Raw genomic sequence first — 19,144 nt, forward strand, 5'->3', positions numbered from 1 at the left:
GCCAGCCCAGGCACAGCAAACAGCTGCCTGGGATGTCCCCACACCCCAACAGCCCTGGGGCTCACAGAGCTGTGTGCTGGGCTCTGCACTGTGCTCAGCATGCCCCAGGTTCCCCATTTGACTCCTCTTCATCAAGCCCGTCCCAAAAGGGGAAAAAAATGTGACCCGGTGTCTTCAGGGAAATCCACCCATTCATGGGACTTTTGGTACTTGCCAGGCTTTGCCAGCAGCAGCCAGCCCCGCCCTGCAGCTGCACCACGCTCATTGCAGCCCCACTGCCTACCAGCACATGACTCGTCTGCTGCTTGACGATGACGATGCGCTGTCCATACACCTCAACCACCACTTCACGCACGTAGGACACCCGGGTGCTGCCACGGTGCTCGTTCTTGGCCTCCACGTTGAAGTAGGGCAGGGAGGTGGTGTTGGAGCACACTTTGGCCAGGGTGTAGGTGCAGTTGCCCATGAAGTCGTGCGTCACCTTGTCAAAGGTTTGGTAGTGGGGGTCCCCGTGGACGTGGCAGATGCCATAGGAGTGTTCAAGGCACACAGGTTTCCCGTTCTGCACCCCGCAGTACTGGCCCGCAGGGCAGGAGGCATTGAAGCACTGCACTTTGCTTCCCCGTGCGGGACAGGTGCACTTGGAGGAGCAGGTGTTGTCCGTCCAGAACTCAGAGCCCACGGGGTAGTGCTGCCCGTTGTGCCAGCACCCGCACTGCTGGCTGGGCACGCAGCGGTCGTTGTAGAGCAGGTACCCGCTGTCACACACACAGCCCTCCACACACGGCAGGCTGCAGTTGTAGGGAGCTGTTGGGTCAACACAGGTGGCAGGGCAGGCTGCAGCACAGGGCTCGTAGTGACTGTTGGCTGCACAGGCCAGTGCTGTGTAAGGAAAGATCCAGATATAAATTACTATTTTTTAATTACTCGAGTACTGGGGTTTGTTTAATATCATATTCTGATTTCTTTTGAAATGTTTGTGAACATCTTGGAATTAGCAGCGTTTTTGTGCACGCTTTTATTTTCTTACACGCTTGAATTTTTTTTTGAGGTTTGTCTGTCTAAACTTTCACTCAGAGAGAGCATTTCCTAGGACATGAAGATGTTTTCTTGAATTAATGCATTGGACAGAGGATATCAATGTCATCTTAGCTACTTGTACAAGACATGCTACATTTAGTCTATAGTTCTGATAGTTAATCCCAGACATGTTTTAATGCCTTAATTCTTATTTTTTCACTTCACTGAGGTCTTTAAGGTTTGTTAAATAATCAGGATATAGACATGTTCTATTCTATTTTCATATTTTGTTACATGCATGACATATAGCTACCTTTTGAAATTAGATCTTTTAGACACTGTCATATTCTGATGAGAATGTCTGAGAACTGAAGCTTCCTGAGCAATCTTTTTTCAGCTTCCAGATGTTTATATGATGTGGGGTAATTTTTAATGACATATTTCCTCACTCTGTTTTTAGCCTACTTTTTTAAGGAGAGAGAAATTATACAATGATCTTGTACGTTTCTCTACCCATCCTCCCACTTAATTTGACCCAGGTGCTCTACAGGAAATACCTTGGTGAGGTTGGCAGAGGACAAAAATATACACAGCTTCATGAAATGAAATAGGCACAAAGCAAGGAGAAGGGATCCTGCGAGCTCTTTCAGCAGAAAGAAGGGATGCAGAAACAGCTCAATCCTGCTTAGAAACCCTAGAACCTCTAGGAGAGAAAGCCTCAGTAATGTCCCCAGCCTAGAAAATGTGCTCAATGGAGACCGAAGTCAAATGGGAAACAAAAGTCAGAAAAGAAATTAGGCTTCAGTAATTCCAATGTTTTCAGATAAGCTTTTTAGTCTCTCCATCTCCTTCAGTGCAGAAGGCACACAGATCACTAAATTACTATTTCCTGTTCCTTTTATTGTTTCTAGTGGGAACAGATCTGTTCAAGCATTTCAGACATTAAATTTGTATTTAAATTCTGTTCTAAAAAGAATATGGATTTTTTTTCCTATAATATATACCTGAATGCTTGAGAAATGTTCTTTATTTACTCTTTACCAATATTTAAAAAAGGAAAATCATTATTCCTACTTACTCCTTAGCACAGACATCCATCTATTACTTCAACACTTGACACATTTTTTCTTGTACCTCTGTGTATTTCTGTCTCTTCCATCTCTTCCCTAATCTCCCTGTGTTCTCCACACTCAGTAGCATTGTTACAATATACATTTCACAGACTTTCATCTTCAGTCCTAGCCTTTAATTCCAGGCTTTCTATCAGTGTTGGCTCCTCTCCCATCTGAAACCATGAATGACTATGCCGGTAAGGGGTGTAGTACACTCTGATGCTTTCCTCCACATCCAATTGGGAAGAATGGTCAGCACTCCCTACTCTCTTACACATGTGGGACTCTGTGCCACTGACAGTGTTTACAGCACTCTCCTCCCTTTATCCCAGATCTCCCACTCAGCTTGTCAGGAGAGTTCCTCCTTCAACTTGCTCTCTTTGCAGAGAGGAATTCCAATTCAATTTTAAGGTGGATTTTTTTTCCTTTCATTCAAAGCAACTGAACTATTTTCCCTAGCATCTTCCCAAAGGAATCAAATTGAGGAACTACATATAACCTTGAAATCTTTAGCCCGATCAGTCAAGATTCTCAGTGCTACATGAATTCAAAAGAGGCTTGTAAAGCTCTGTCTTCAGGAAATCCTCATTAAACCCTCCTGACAAGTGATAATTTCTAGCAATCTTTGATACATACGGCAAAAGGTTGCGTTTCTCCATGGTGCCAGCTGGACTCCTGCAGCTTGGCACATGTCTGCATAAGCCTGTAGGCTTTCACAGAGGGCTGCATTGTTCAAGTGAAGTTCACAGAGATCATACTGGCAATCTTCAAAATAACTCCGTGGATCGACCACTGCATGGCAGCTCTGGAATGGACCACTTGGGTCTGTGATCAGGCCACAGTATGCATTACTTTGGATCATGTGTTTTTCATCATCAGTGCAGTTTGGAGTATGGCCATAATCTGGTGAGCAACTAATGAGGAAAAAAAAAGAAAAAATATGTGGAAAAATTAACAGATCAACTCTGGGTTCACTCACACCTGAGATGCTTTTGAAATCACATCTACCAAAACTACAGATCTCTTCCCAGACTAAATATGATGTATTTACAATCCCTCTATTTCAGACTCTTAGAAGAGAAATTCAGATTTTAATATGATCTCAACCTCCTAATCTTTATGAGGCCTGGATGGTTTTTATTTTTGTCTTTCTGGTAAATCAGGCTGTTTACATGGAAGGGGGATTAGAAAGTGAAAGCATTCAAAGTTCAAATCCTACTGTCATTAAATAATATACTGTGAAATAATTAACAAGTCAAGTATCTCAGAAGAGTTGAAACAATGTCTTCAAGTATTAGCATTCATAAACTAAAACAATAACTGAAATCTTAGTGGGCACCTTCAGTGTTTCATTCAAATACTAAAATGTACATTTAAATGTACAAAAGGAATTTAGCCAAGTCAATGCTAAAACTCACAGATCATTCTCCCTGTCTGGCCTGTGCTTGTATTTAATATACTCCTTCTTTGTGTTTGCTCAAGCAGCACCAGGAGACAAAAGAAGACCCCGTGGCCTTTCTCTCTTTCTCTCCTATCAGCAAGGCAAAGCAAATGAGAAAGGCAGTGTCTCTTTTATGGGACTGTTGTTTGCTTGCATCTTTGTGCCCTGAGTTGCATCAGGGTGCCTGAAGAGACCATTTATGGAGACATTACAAAATATATATGTTTTTCTGATTTAATCGACCACTGTTCCTGAAAACCTTAATATGTAAGTAACCCTAAAACTCAGGCCCAGGGGTCCCTCCAGAGTTATGTGATGTGAAGATATGGGTGGTATGTATGCAGTGCCCAGCACCTGGCAGGATCCAGCCCTGAACAACAGGGACAAAGCCCTTCCCCATGGTGAGGCTACAGGGGTGGCTCTGGCTGCCTGAGCCCAGCAGAAACCTGAGCTTTTCCTGAGGAATCATCATGATGTGAGGGAACAAAAACCCTCTCCCCCTCCCCACCCCAACTGGACTCTCTTTGGGCACAAAGCATATGTAGAGTAAGATTTCAAGGGGGAAGAAGGAGGAATCACTCCCCTGTCCTAGGCACTGTTGAGGCCACGCCTTGATTCCTAGAATCCCTTTTGGGCCTTTCACTACTAGAAAGAGGTGCTGGGCTGTATCCAGAGAAGGGCAATGGAACTGGTGAAGAGTCTAGAGCACAAGTCTTCTGAGGAGTGGCTGAGGAAATTGAGGTTGTTAAGCCTTGGGAGAGGAAAGGCTCAGGAGACACCTCCTCACTCTCTGCAGCTTCCCGAAAAGAGGTTGTAGTGAGATGGGGAACGGTTTCTTTTCCAGGAGACAGGGTGAGAGGAAGTGGCCTCAAATTGCACCAGGGGAGGTTGAGACTCAGTATTAGGAAAAATTTCTTCTCCAAAAGGGCTGTTGAGCATTGGAACTGCCCAGGGAAGTGGTGAAGTCACCATCCCAGGAGAAATTGAGATGACTAAGTGTGGCATTTGGGGACATGGTTTGTTGGTGGATATAACAGTGCTGGGTAAACTGTTGGACTCGATGACATTAAAGGTCTTTTCCAGCCTAAACAGTTCTAAGAGTCTAAGAAATGCTCTCCTTTGTAAGCACAATTAAATTTTCTGTGAAACTTTACCCAGATACATAAAGTAAGAACACTGACAAGGTTAGATTTTATCCCATATGTCAGATATTTTTGGCCTCCAAAGAAGAGTTGCATAAAACACTGGTCATTGCACAGCCAACAGCTAAGACCTGACATCCTGGCAGGAGTCCTACCTGGAGTCGTTGTTAACTTGCCAACTGTTGCCAAGGCTGGTTGAGTTGGCCTCCATCTCTCCATCTGGGTTGAGAAAGTCATCTGCTTTTTGCCCGTTGTAATTTCCACATATTCCACAGACTTTAGACATATAGGTACTGGGAAGAGCGATTTCTGCTCTGTGGTTTCCATCAAACTTCACTTGCAGCCCGAAGTCAGTAGTAACCACAACATACTGCCCGCTGAGGGAAATACTGACACCTGGGACCAAGGTCACAGGGACCACCTGGCTGACTCCATTGACCTGCAGACATAGAGGAGGACAAGTATTGTAAGCACTTGACAATAAGCATTTTTAATGGTGACCCTCTTATATATTGGCACAGTGAGCAGTAAGAACTCACTCAGTGCTAGTATATGTATGTATATGTGTATATGGTCACATAATCTAGGGTTTGAGGACATAACAGCATGGCTACAATATAACTTACTAGCATGGTCTCGTTGAGCCAGACACAGCTGGCAAAAGTCCAAGACTTAGTGTGGTCTGTCTGCAGCAACTGCCTACAGACCTATTCTTTTTTATAATAAAACCAGTGAATAGAGGGGAAAGGTAAAGAGAGAGGCTGTTGGACAAATGAGGACATATCAGTTCTCCATGTCTCTAAGATCAGATGGGAAAGGTTTCAGTGTACCTTTAATCCTTTGCCTCCTTTAAACCACTGTTGTATTTTCTTATAAGAAGGGTAATAATGAAGCAAGGTGACCTGTTCATATGCAGAGTGTTTGGCTCAACCATTTCTACTGTCTTGGCCCCTTATGGAAAGGATCCAGAAAAAAGTCCTAGGATGCAATAGCAGTCCAAGTGTACAATCCAAATGTAAGGAGAGTCATGAGATTGTCACTCCAGGACTGCCCCCTGACTCTGCTTTTTGGCAAAGGCCAGGTGTTAAGTGAAGTTAACAGTGAAGTGGAATAAGTAAAAATCAGGGAGAAGTGTTCAGCATTACAGGCTACCACACAGGATTGGGAAATTACTTACCAGCGTGAACTCAGCTAGTTCAGAGCCTCTTTGCTCCCTGTCACATGCCAAGCTTGAGCATGGGGGAGCAGGTTAGAGAGGCAGTCTAGCCCACCAACCCCATCTGGATTGTTAGCTCTTAGCCCACCTTTCAACAACACAGCACAGAATTCCAGCCTATGCTTTCAGTTTTGAAATTCCCATGTTTCAGAACTCCACAGCACTCCTGCTCCTAAATATCTGACTGCCCTCTAAGAATTATTGTATAGGTGTTGGAAATTTGTAGTCACTGTACAACATCTACATTCATGCGATGAGTTATGAAGGATAGACAGTGGGCTCCAACCTCACCTTAACAGCTCTTTTTTGACCAAGGTTGATCCTGTAGCCATAGACATCAACATCCACATATCGCACATAGGACACACGGGTGTTGCCTCCCCTGTGCTCATTGGCTGCTTCCACGTTGAAGTAGGGCAGGGAGCTGTTGCTGTCACACAGCTTGGAGAGGGTGTAGGTGCAGGTGCCCATGAAGTCATGACGCTGCTTGTCAAAGGTGTTGTAGTGGGGATCCCCATGTATACTGCAAATAGCTTCTGGAGACAGGAAAAAGGAATATGCTCTCATTAACATACAAACACATCCCAAAAGCCCATCTTATTGTGTCCTCCCACTGCAAAATCACCCTCATTTTGTAGATTAAACCTGGAAGAACTGAAATAGAAAAGGCTGATTTGTATGGCATAAAGCAACATCGTAGACAAATACCCATAGAAATTAACAGAAGCAAAGAAGCAGTGCAGCTAGTAAAAAATGTAAGTGTCCTAGTCCTTCAAGCCATTGAGTAGTATATGTGATTGGCTAAAATTACCTGTCACTGGAGCTGGTGTAGGTTCTGTTGGTGTAGGTGTTGGTGGTACAGGTGTAGGGACAGCTTCTGTTAGTGGAAAAGACAAAGCAGTGAGCTTTAACATTACAGGGTGAACACTATTTACACACCAACATACAGGAATTTTCACTTACTCCTCACCAGCATAAAGTTAGAAGTTCTCCAGTGAAGAAAGTATAACTGCCTGTGTTTAAAATCGGGGATGTGTGGGTCTTTTTAGCTCTTAGGAAAACTTGTCTGATTGTTAGTTAGATCATGGTGGCTGAGCTCGGGCTCCTCTCGGGAGCTGAAGTGTAGTTACAGCTGGGCGTGTGACTCCCTCTGGTGTGTGTTAAGACACACGAAGGTCCTACTGTCAGCAAGCGCTGGCAGGTACGAGAATGAAATGAACAGAGAAGCTCTTGTCTCTTGGAATTACCTTTGTGCACCATCCAGTGGCTGAATCATGGGCAAATACAACTGGGAAAACGAAGAACTGGCTCTGCCTAGCCCTCAAAATAAAGCCCCAAGTCTTTTTCATGGAATTTGAAATAAAATCATATGATCAGAGAATGTGGACCTGAAAGGAAATCTTTGTCACAGGTATTGTACATTTGAAACATGTTATGTCATTACCTTAGTAGTGTTTCACAGAGAACAACACCTATTGAGACCTAATGAAATTTTCTGTAAGTCTTTCAGCAAATTTCTTGGTCAATTCACATTCTGTAGGTATTTCATACTTGTCAGTAAAAATGGATCCCAGCCATGAACAGCTTGTGCTAGTCTTGGCTGATCTGTTACAGGATCAGAGATCAGGCTCAAATTGCTGATTCATAGTCAAAGCTGGTAGTGCAACTCAGTGCTATTGACTCGTTGTTATTTCTTTTTGTGACATGAGGTTGTACTGTGTATTTAATGAGCTGGCATGAGCTGATATTTGCTATAAAATGCCAATTAGGACCATTTAATCTGGAAGCCAAGATCAATGTGCAAAGCCTCGTCTAGGTTTAAAGATGCACTTCAGACTTAGAAGTGAAGGTGAATTTTGCTGGACCTGGTGAAAAAGGTCACATTTGCAGAGAAAGGGATAGCTTGTCTTGGATGTTGGAGGTGATGAGGAAAGATTTAGGAAGAAATTACAGCAAAACACATAACATAGAAGTGAAGTGAGCTGTAAAGTTTTTGCCATTTCTCTTTTGTGGTTTGAAGTTCTGAGGGGTTGCTATATTGTATATGGAGTAGAATAATGGAAATTTGTGTTCAGCTCTAAACACAGAGGAGAAAGTAGCACAGACTTGATTGCAAACACAGACTTACCACAGGGTCCATCCCTAACTCTCACATTGTCCAGTGCTGTATCCCCATACTCTGTCAGTCCTCGAACAGCCTCAAAAATTACCTAGGCAGGACACAAAGTGATCTCTGCATCAGAGATGTCTGGGCAAACACAAGACCCATTTGTCATAGCATGTTTGCAAACTAACCTGTCTGCTTTTTTGCTAAAAATTGCAATGAGCAAAATGAGGTTATAACAGCTAAAGGAATATATATTCTGTAATAAGGTGAGGACTGAAAGAAACCTTGTCTTCTATTTCGCTGACTAATAAATGATTTATGAGAATTAATGGTCTGGATTCTTCAGAGGAGTCCAACAGGTAGCATCCCAAAGTTCAAACCTTGAAACACACAGCTGATAAACCTGCATTTAATTATAACATCTAAAGTCTTTAACTTCATGATAAAATTAAGGAGGAAAGGAAGAAAAAAGAGAGAAAACTAAACTGAATTTTATCCTTTAACTAACAGCACTAGTGAAACTAGGAGGTTGGTGGTTTCTTCTCTTAGTTCATTGACAGAAATCATGAGGCCATTCTATTTACAAAATATAAACCAAGCAAATCTTGTGCTATATTTTCTAGCTTACATGCACAATATTTTGCAGCCTGCAAGGTGAGAACAAATGCTGACACTGTACAAAGAAATGTATTCTGCAAATCTATTACCTTTATCTTCCTCTGTGTTGGAAAAGTGTGAGTGATGGCACCATATTTCCACAAGGAACTCTGGTTTCCCTTCCGATGCCACACCACAGACTCCCCTGAGCTATCTTGGACAATCACTCTCAGCTCATTCATCTCTTCTGATCCAAACATGTAGTACCAGAAGTCTATGCATATTTTTCCAGAAACTACAGTATCTGGGCTCTCCAGCCTGTTAGTGTCGAAGGGGATCAGATTACTCGCTTCTTGGTAGATGAAATAACCTTCTGCAGAGTGAAACAAAAATTAAAATATGGTTGAAGCTTCTGATAACTTATTAGGTATCATTTAAAACTGAAGTACAATCCAAATCTGGAAAATATTAAGGCATCATTATCAGTGTAAAGAAGCAAAGCAAAGGATGTTTGGACTTCACATTGCAATGGATAACTCATGTAGTTATACAAAGTAGAATGTGAGCCTGAGTGCAAAGCAAATATATTTCATCTCACAAGAACAGTTATTTTGGGATCACAATTAAAGACGTGGGACTCTTTCATGAGACAGCACTTCCAGACACTGCCACACTGATCTGTGTTCAGTTTCCACTTTTCCCAAAGGAAAATAAGGCAATCTTCTTCACCTGTTCTTTTGTGGGATATATTTTTTAATAAATATTTTAGTCTCAAGATGAGTAAATCCTTGCCACAAGGAAAACTCTAAACTGTCAGCATTTTGTTTTGTCTCAAAATAGAAGAAATAGAAAGCAATAATATTTCCTTAAAAATATTTGAATTTGACATTATGAAAAGAAAGGAAATTTATCAAAATTCAGGAACTTGCCGTCTTTCTTTAGGATTTGAAATGCTCTAGTCTGATTGGTTCAATATGAAATCAGATTTTGCTTTACTAGGGCTGATCTTTTGCTTCACATGGGCTAAGATCAAAGTTACCTTTCCCCAGTGCAGCTAAATTCAAGTCTCTCCCATTTGACTATGGAAAAGAATCAAGAATAAATGAATGACAATTTCTGTCTGGTAAAGTATGGCTCCACACATAGCATCTAACATTCAGTCATAGGTTTAAGTTGGCAAGAAAATCTAAGTCACATTTAAAATTATATGGTCTATGTTAATTCAAAAAGCAGAACATTACTATTTATGTTAATCCAAATTAAAAATGCTTCATTTTTTTTCTTCCAACAGAGAATTTCAATTGTTATTATCAAAATAGGAAAACCGTAGAAAATTATTTAGCAACAATCCCAACTAATCTGTTCTAATCTGCTTACTGACTCTGACAGTAGCTGACCTTTCAGTCTTGGGATAATTACAGGAAGCCGTATGACTGCAGACTGATCTCCCTAAATAGATCTTCTGGGGCAAGGATAGTGGTTCAAACACACAGAGACGTAACTGTGGAGTATTTCTTTGCTACTGTGACCATGTTAGGCTCCAGTTTTTAAATCACAGGTATCAGAGGACAAGGTTTTAAAAAATTTTCTTCAGTTTCAAACTTGATTTTGTAACTAGCTGGTGTGAACTTTATCTCATGCCAGTGTAGTAATCATTATATTTGTTGCCATAAACTGGTATCAGTGGAATTTGGCCAGAAGTCCTCTCATGAAAAATAATCTGTTCCATGTCACTATTATTCTCTATGAGGCCTTAAGCGTGATACAATTTGCTTTCTTTTACTTCCATGCACTGATAAAGATATCCAATCTATGATGTGAAAATCAGTGTAATAAGCTCCTGTCTGATACAATGAAAAGTCAAAGACAGGTGTCAGCATGAAAGACACAAGATACATTTCAAAAGGTTTAATGAATCTCTTTTCTCTTTCAAAGAAAGAAGAAATAAAGGTAGTCAAGCTGTCTTCAGAAAAGGAGAATCAACGAGGCCACAACTGAGCACTTACTTCCATCAGGATAGTCTCCATCAGGGCCTGTTCCATCAGTTGGAGTGTCATGCTTGGTTCGTATCCACATTCCCTGGTTGATATTGCAAGGTTGGGTCCAGTCACAGAACGGCCTTGAGTTATTGTTAAAATCACATCTGGTGAGGTAAGCTGAAATACAACACATGACAGTGAGGAAGAGGAGCCAGCATGTCCAAAGTGAACCGTGGATGGTTATCAGCACCAATGCCATGCAGTTACCTGTTTCAGGATCCCATGTCCTCAAGCCACCTCTTGGTCTTTGCTTGATCCTGTCAAGAAAATAACAGAAACCCTTGTAGAATTAGTGACTCAAAAACTGGTAAAGAAAGAATGTTGGGACCTCAATTTATGCCTATGGGCATTTCACTGAATAACTGAAGAGACCCAGGATTTCCCCCATGTCTGAATTTCTCTTCCCATATCGAAGTTACTCATTCATGGCAAAGCTCTGAGAGCAAAGGTGAGAAGGATCTTCTGCTCTCTATCCCTCTGAACTGGAATGAGGGGAGTTCTGGGCACAGAGAGCTGCAGATGGATACATCTCAGCTCAGACAGCACCAGGATAATAGCAAAGACTTTCTAGGAACTTGCTCAAGGCTTTATTAAGCAAAGGGTATCAATGCCAGTACTCTGTGTAACTTGGTTACTTGCTGGAAGGCTACATATTTCCTTTAACCCCTGCAAACCTCTCATGACACAAAGGTTTCATTTCATGCAGCTCTTCTAATTTGCCCTGAAAATGCTGCAAAACAAAAGGAGTTACAAATACACAGTCCTTGTGTGCTACAAAGTCTTGCAGAGATGAGTTGACCCAAGATCAAAATCCCACTGCAGATCACAACGTAAATGGCTCTGTTCTTTGGGTGTTTTGCATAAGAAAGGGATGATCCCCAATTTCTTGAGGCAGAGTTCTGTTCCAAACTCTGTGGTTCTCCCTCCTTAATTATCCTTATTGTACTTGACACAGTATAGAGAATCTGTCCTTAAGTGAATGCAGCACAAAGAATGTCTGCACTGCTCAAAATCCAAGCAATGACATTCAGAAAACTAGGGAGATTAGGAACAAATATCATAATTAATTTATTGTGAAATGATGCAATGAAATGCAGCAAGAAACTGGAAAACAGATCAATCTCAGGCTAAGGAGGAAAAAGAATATGTAAAGACAGATAGAGTAAGAAAGTTTTCTTCATTATTCTTCTTGGATTTCTTCTTCCACGGGAAAGGGAAAACCATGAAAAGTTTCCACTCAGCCTCTATTAAGTGCTATCTTAAAACTGTTACACATCAGGCAAATCCTAAAGCAAAGGTTACTGTAGGTATATTCAGGGTCAAGAGAGTTTTATAAGTATTGTGGCTATTTGTGCAGATCTCTTCTTTTCAGGTGTTCCATTAGAAATCCAGGTGTTAAAGGTTTCTCTCTCAGACAGAAGCCAGAGCAGAATTAGGTAACCACAAATTTAAAATATTTCTTTTAAAAAATTACATGGTTCAATTGTACAACATTCATAATTTAAAAAGGGAAGAAACATTCCACATTTGAAAAGTGAAGAAAGGATATTAATCATTAACAGCTAATCTTCCTGAATTAAGCTACATTCAGTAGTGTGCTACTTACCCTGTGATACTCAGCACTGAAATACAGAGTAAAATTAAAATGCATTTTAAGTGCCAGGGGGTCCCCATCCTAGAAGACAGAGTTAAATCTTCTGTGTAGTGCAGCTTGCATAGTAGTCCACCTGCTGTACTGAGCAAGGAGAAAAAGGCGATGAGCTACAGTGAAGCAGGTGAATATATTGACAAGAGGGTGGAGGCCATTATAAAAATCTGTCCATCCATATAACATGTTTCCTGGCCTGTCTACCTTGAGAAAAGCACCTTTGAACTGAAGACTCATACTCTGAGTCACTTTCTTTGACACCCTTTGCTATTTGCTAGAGAAATTCATGTGATTTTGGAAATTTTTCTTCCTGCTCTTGTATATTAATGAAAGTCTGGAAATTTAAAGGGATTTTTTTCTGACATAGATAGCAAGACAACTTTTTCCATTTTAAAACTCCTGCCCAGCTTTACTGCTAATCTAAGTGAGATTTCTCACTCTGACTGAATTTTCTCCCTTTCTGAAACTAGCAGTCAGCAGAGCAGATAACATTTCAATTTACTCACAACAGTCAAGCAGTCATGGGCATAATTCAGGAACTTGCTGAAATATTACTGATACCATATCGGTGCTGCTTAAAAATAAGGGATCATTTTCTAGGCTTCCATGAAGTCTCTGTCACTTGCTGGCAGTCCAGAAAAAGCAGGTGAATCATTCCCACTGACACTTGGGCCTTTGCTTGTTCTTTTGCTGCATTTCTTGCACTGGGGTCTGCGACAAATAGCTCAAAGGCAGATAAATTCCTACTGCATTGGGTTTCGTGAGTGATGAGAGTCAAAGGAGTCTCAAAGTGTACAGTGCTTCCTTGCACTGCCAGGAAACCCCAGACCATGGCTCTTTTTTTTAATCTAGGAGGAGTATGTGTCTGGGAGTGGGCCTTTCTGTAAAAGTGGCCTCTTAGTTGCAACCACTCTCTCTTTTCTATTATATTCTGATGATTAAGATAATTCAGCCTTTTTAAATTAAGTCTGGAATTTCTTCAACTCCTTTTTGCCTTACTCATTAAGTTAGATGTTAATGGATTGTGTTGACAATTTGCCTGGGACTGCATTCTGCCACAATTTCATGCCCCACACAAGCCCCTCCCAAGCAAGAGGGTAGTGCTCATTTGACTGTAATAATCTCCCTCCAGTGCAAATATTTTCCTAGGAAAATGTGTGTACTTTGGCCACAGAGTAAAGAGGGAAGAGGATTTCTGTGATTTAGAGACAAAAGAGACACATTTCCCGCACAAAACCCTTGACCACACTTTCCAGTTCAGCTGAGGAGAGCTCAGTGGGACAGGGAGAATACACGTGACCACCAGACACAGATGCATAGTGCACACTGCATTTTCAGCAGGGCTGAAGGAATCCCTTTACCACCTGAGAGGCTGGTCCAGCAGGTGGAAATGTGGGCAATAGAAGTGCTTAGCACTGCTGTGGGGAGCAGTACTCCATGTACTCACTTGCTTTCCTTCTGCAGACAAGGGGTTTGCCCTGAATCTGGTGCTGCTCTGTACAATTCTGACAAGATGAGAGTCTCTCTTGGAAAGAAAGCAGCCCCCTGATAAACCCATCCATTCATTCACACATTCTTTGACTATTCCTCACCCACAGTAAGTATGAGGCCCTGCAGCACCATGAACATCCCCCCAGCCTAGCTGTGTGACTTTTCCTGTGACTTTCTGTCACTCCAACATACTGACAACTCAGGTACTCTGTGAAAGGTGAACTGAAGTACGGATTAAGGCTTTTCAGTGAGGGACAAATATTAATAACCATTTTTCCATATGGAAAGGATGACAAGGAAATGACCTGTCATTTTATTCCAGTGGGATGTGACAGTATCCCCCATTCCTGAGGATCAATCTGATCACTTTGCAAGGCCACTATTTCTCTCCTCTACTTGCACGCTGTGTATCTCTGAAAGGTGCCTGGGAGACACTGCCCTTTGTATAAAAATACTGGGCTGGACTGCCCAGTAACCAGAGGAAGGAAAGCACCATCAGTTTTTAATTGCTAATACATTGAAGCTAAAATTCTTTCTAAGGAAGGGCATTTGCAGGGAATCTCACCAACAGTTTATGTTTTACTTCTGCCTTAAATCCAGGGTACAAGTGATGCACACCTGGTTGGTAATGCCTATGACTGGCTTGCTAGTGCTCTGTACTGCTGTGTTTCCTTCTGACTGCAGATTTCACTCCATCTGCAGCCAGCATTAGATGCCTCACCTGCTGCCTGTTGACAAGGCACACGAGGTTGATCATGGGACTATTTGCCTTTAGGTGATATAAGACATTTCCCACATTAAATCTGCAGCATAAGATGCCAATAATAGGGCTTGTCAATGATCAGTGTGACATCAGTGTGACCCTCAAAATGACAGATAATACTCCATATTTTACTTCTGGCTGGTGGTCAGAAAGGGTCGCTTCAAGAGACTCTCTTAATTTTTGCAGGATGAATTTATGTTTTCCAAGAGACAGAATCAGCTTGATATGCACGCAGGGGGACAGCAAAATTAAGAAAATAACAAAACAAATCAGAACAAAACAACAACAACAAAAAGCCCAAGCAAGATAAATCAAATAATAAAAGAAGCAAACTCAGCAGTTCAGCCATTTTAGTGAGTGCTGTCTAGTGCAGCTTTTGCTGCACAGTTACTCCAATAGATGTAATTGTCATCAAGTACCTAAATCTGGTTCCTCCCATTTTCTTGAATGCAAGTGTTCTCTGATGAATAGCAATTGCAATTCACTGAATAGCTAATGCTCAGTCTGTGGTGTTGTAATCAGTTGAAAGCTAGGGAGCTTGAAAAGCTTAAAGAATGGAGGAAATTACACAAAACCTCTTTCTCCTAAGGCATCAGTTTGAGGCCAGTTGAGCCTCACAGTGCCACTGCAGGAGGCTGCTTAAACTTCTATCTAGCACAAAGCAGAAGAGGTGACTGCCTGATATGAAATGCTGCTGCCTTGTTGGGATGCACTTGAAGCATGTGTATCTTAAGACTTATTTTTTCTGAGGCTATATCTAGAAAAAAATTTAAATTAATTAACGAAATGACTGCTCTTAAATGGCAGAACTCTGTGCAGATTCCCTTAATTTAGAATAAATTAGGTTCTGTAAATTTGCACATAGAAATGACAGATCTTTCTCTGGTTTTCAGACAGTGTAACTGTATCTCACTGGGCTTTGCACTGATTTAACTGCAGTGGTTTTTTGCATCAATTTCAGTTTAATTGATACAACTTGTGTAAGTAAAATTATTCTCCTGTTGTTTCTGTTCAGCCACTAATTTCTTCCTCTGTCCTCACAAATGACTGACTCAGTTTTTGGAGCCTGTATTACCTCTGTTTCTGTTTCTGGAATTCTCACTGACCTATGGCTCCATTCTGCCTTTACTGACATTGTGGGTGAGAAGGCACTGATAGATGTCCAATTCCTTCAGAGATCTTTCTATGCTGGACTCCTGTTGGAGCTACACTCAAGTCACTACTCTGAGAAACATTCACCAAGGAGTTATAAATCAAGCAGTCAGCACCCATAAATCTATAAACAGATAAATTCAGATTATACAGAAGTGTAACTAATCTCGCTTTTGTACTGTTGAGCAATACATGGTGACAGGCTGATAGGACACAGAAAATGTGTCTTAGAACTAGATTTTTGCTTGATGAGTAAAGTGTTTGTGTTCTATTGAGCACAAGCTGAGGCTGTTTTTTTAACTACTGGCTCTCCAAATTGAAACTTCAATTTGAAATTCAAGCTATCTCTTTCCTGGTCTGATAGCTATAATAATTTTGGAAAGGAAATGTAGCATTCTTACTAGAGTACAGATGCCAGATTCAGATTTCATTCTCTTTCTTATGGTTTGAACAATGCAGAGATAATAGAAATAAAAAGAGAGCAGCTTTTTGGCCAGTATTTCTGTTGTCAACTGCCTAGGGCCAAAATTCCTGAGGGCAAATAGTGTTCTTATACTGTGATCTAAAAGAAATGTTTTTTCAAGGTAACATTCATGAGTTTATTCAGTGCTTACAAATGTCTACTACATGGATAATGTATAATTAAATCTGTAACTATTGTGGCCTTTCTTATCTTTCAGCTGAAATATATCTCAATATATTATATTTCCAGGCTACTGAGGTAAAGACCATAAAATTCCTCCCAATTAATGCAAAAAAGAGGGTTTGCTGGTATTCCAGTGGATATTTGAAGAAAGAAAAAACTGTAATAGGTAAAACTCTTCTTCATTTCGGGGGGGCTATACTTACAATCATAAGATTACTAAATCAGTTCATAAAAGCCCAGAAATTTTACAAGTCTGTCTCTTAATAATAGATAAGATGCAAAAAACAATTTTGAATGTGTGTTTTGGGAGTAGATCTCTGGCAGGAGGAAATAGATTCTATTTATCTCTTTAACTGCCTTCTTTATACAGGGTTGGGGTTTTTTGGTTCAATGATAATCTAAGCAACTGTCTCTGGTTCACTGGAGTTCAGTAATTTTATATCTGCACCTTTATACATTTTACATTTATCGTTGTATCTATACCACTCAACATACCTGTGGTAAGCAGAGACCGGATCCTAATGTCATTTTCTTTCAGAGGCAGAGGGCTGCTCTTTAATTGTCTGTGGTCATGTAAATCCAAGTTACCTACAGAGACAGAGGTCTGATTCCACTATTGCACTCTGATTTTCAGTATTCTCCTTTTAAAGCTGGTGGTGCTGGTCCTAGTTCATTGTGATCTAAACAAATAGGGCTCCTGGCTCATTCTTTGTGGAGGGACAGAACATAAGAAAATAAAGATAGTGCAGAAGGTAATCTTACCCCTGAGGAGTTGCAGCTGTACTAATCACCAAAGATTAGGAACAGGCCTGCCCTTAACAGGCCACAGCCATGTCCAATACTGATGAGTATAGAAGACTATAGAAGAGTGGGTTAGCTGGGTGGGGAGGGAGTTTGTTGGCTGTGTTGTGCAGAAGGAGTCATGGTTGTGAGGGGCTGCGTGTGAGAAATTACTGAGAAGGTATGGGACTTTTGAAATAAGATGTACAACAATTCTTTAAATATAACTTGTATTACAGTAGCAACTGTGTTTAAAATTAACAATCTTGGGCTTGGCTTAATGAGTGCTGAGGTCTGAATTTTCAGCTCACCACTGCATACCCCTTTGGCGCTGATGAAGCCTGCGTTGTCTCTCCTCTCATCAGCATGCTGGCTTCAGGAGGCCTTTCACTTACTTGACCATGATTCTAACCAGCTGTCTGTGTCTACATGATTATTTTTGCTACAGATCCCAAATGAATTGGGACCTTTTCCTTCCAACCCTGCTCCTCATGAACTGAGTAATCCTGCAAGCCTCTTAACTCTTCTTGGTCATTTCACAGAGGATGACTTCTCCCATCTCTTGTCTTCTGGATAAATCTGCTTCCTCTCAAGTCCCAGTCCTAAGGTATGGTCACTTCTTACAACCTCTTCTGTAAGACAGCCCTTTGAATAGCAAATGGTTTGTGTAATTAAGCTATTATAAGTTGTTACTACAGTTGCTTCCGAAAAAAATTATAATACAATTTTGATTTTATGTAAATTTTTAGAGATGTAAAATTATAAATGACTTAAACACTTAGAAACTTGCCAAAATCTATTCATATGGCCTTTTCTGATCTAAATCCTACACTCCCCATGTCTACTGGAGCTATGCAGTACTCTCCGTTACCTGGATTACAGACAACTCCCTGCTCACTTTATAGAAAGACACACTGAGAGGTGGCTGAGTTCAGCTAAGAAAAGTCTCAGTCCAGCAGCTCCTGCCACTTTTACAATCAGAAAAAGAGGAAAGTTAACCTGTTGCATAGTCTGTCCACAGATCACAAATCAAATCCCCTCTGGACCCTAGCAAAGTATGAAGCTTGTGGAATGCATTGCTCCTTGCACTTTGTTCTGCACCTGAAATGAAATGAACACCTGAAATGGAACTCACTTGTGTCATTGATGGGTTCAGAGCAGAGTGATTCTGTTGTTTGCTTTGGAGTGAACTGTATTTACACTAGATTACTTGAGTTTGGAGCTATACAGGAAAATAAGGCTTGTGTCTCTTGAGGTACACAGGGTTTCTTATCAGCAAGGCATTTAGTACTCCAGCTGACACCTGGGTGTGTTTGCAGGCTTATATACTCATAAAAATCAGTGTGAACAAACTTTAGGGAATGTAGCTGGCCTCAGAAAATGATTTTTTTTTTTTAAAGTGAATGACTGTGATTTCCATTTTCAGAAGCCTAGACAGTTGGATAGCATTTTTTAACATATTGAGTCCACTCAAAGTGTAACATTCTAAATAACACAACTGTATTTTGATGAAGAGAAAATGTTTCAATTTGGGTTCTGCTGGTCAAAATTCAAAGTTTACACACTTCTTCTAAGCTTCTCTGTTTGCCACTGAATCTTAAAATCAAATGCATATAGATAAAAATGAAGACTATCAACCACCATGATGCTGTAAATTGAGATGTTAATTATCAAAAAGAATGCATGCATATAAATTGCTTTTAGGATCTAGATTAAGAAATTATCTTTCAACCATTAAAAACAATATAATCTGTGGAGAAAGAGTGCCTACAGCAGTGGATATGGACCCAAGAGAAAAGCCACTGGATATGTTATTTCAGTATTTAGTAGATAGAAGGGGTTGGCAAAGTAATATCTCACTGCTGAAAGAAAGCCTGAATGGAGGATGTGGGTTGGGAAATGAACATCAAACCGAGGAAACAAATAGTTCTTGGAAACAAGGATGCCAAAGCCGTGGCAATCAAGTCAGTGATTTATTACATACCTACTT

At 40.9% G+C, this 19,144-nt stretch overlaps 1 protein-coding gene across 1 annotated transcript in view; it reads right to left on the reverse strand.

Annotated features, from left to right (window-relative positions):
• LOC136560848 (IgGFc-binding protein-like) overlaps positions 1-19,144 on the reverse strand; it is a 93,770-nt gene that overhangs the window by 37,971 nt on the left and 36,655 nt on the right. The window contains exons 2-6 of the mRNA XM_066556925.1: positions 6,743-6,808; positions 6,223-6,454; positions 4,871-5,154; positions 2,985-3,046; positions 284-882 (exon numbers count right to left, since the gene is read on the reverse strand). Of these exons, the coding sequence (XP_066413022.1) occupies positions 284-882; positions 2,985-3,046; positions 4,871-5,154; positions 6,223-6,454; positions 6,743-6,808 (1,243 nt within the window). The remainder of the gene's footprint in view (positions 1-283; positions 883-2,984; positions 3,047-4,870; positions 5,155-6,222; positions 6,455-6,742; positions 6,809-19,144) is intronic.

This window comes from Molothrus aeneus, chromosome 10 (assembly GCF_037042795.1).
Source record: "Molothrus aeneus isolate 106 chromosome 10, BPBGC_Maene_1.0, whole genome shotgun sequence".
NCBI lineage: Eukaryota > Metazoa > Chordata > Aves > Passeriformes > Icteridae > Molothrus > Molothrus aeneus.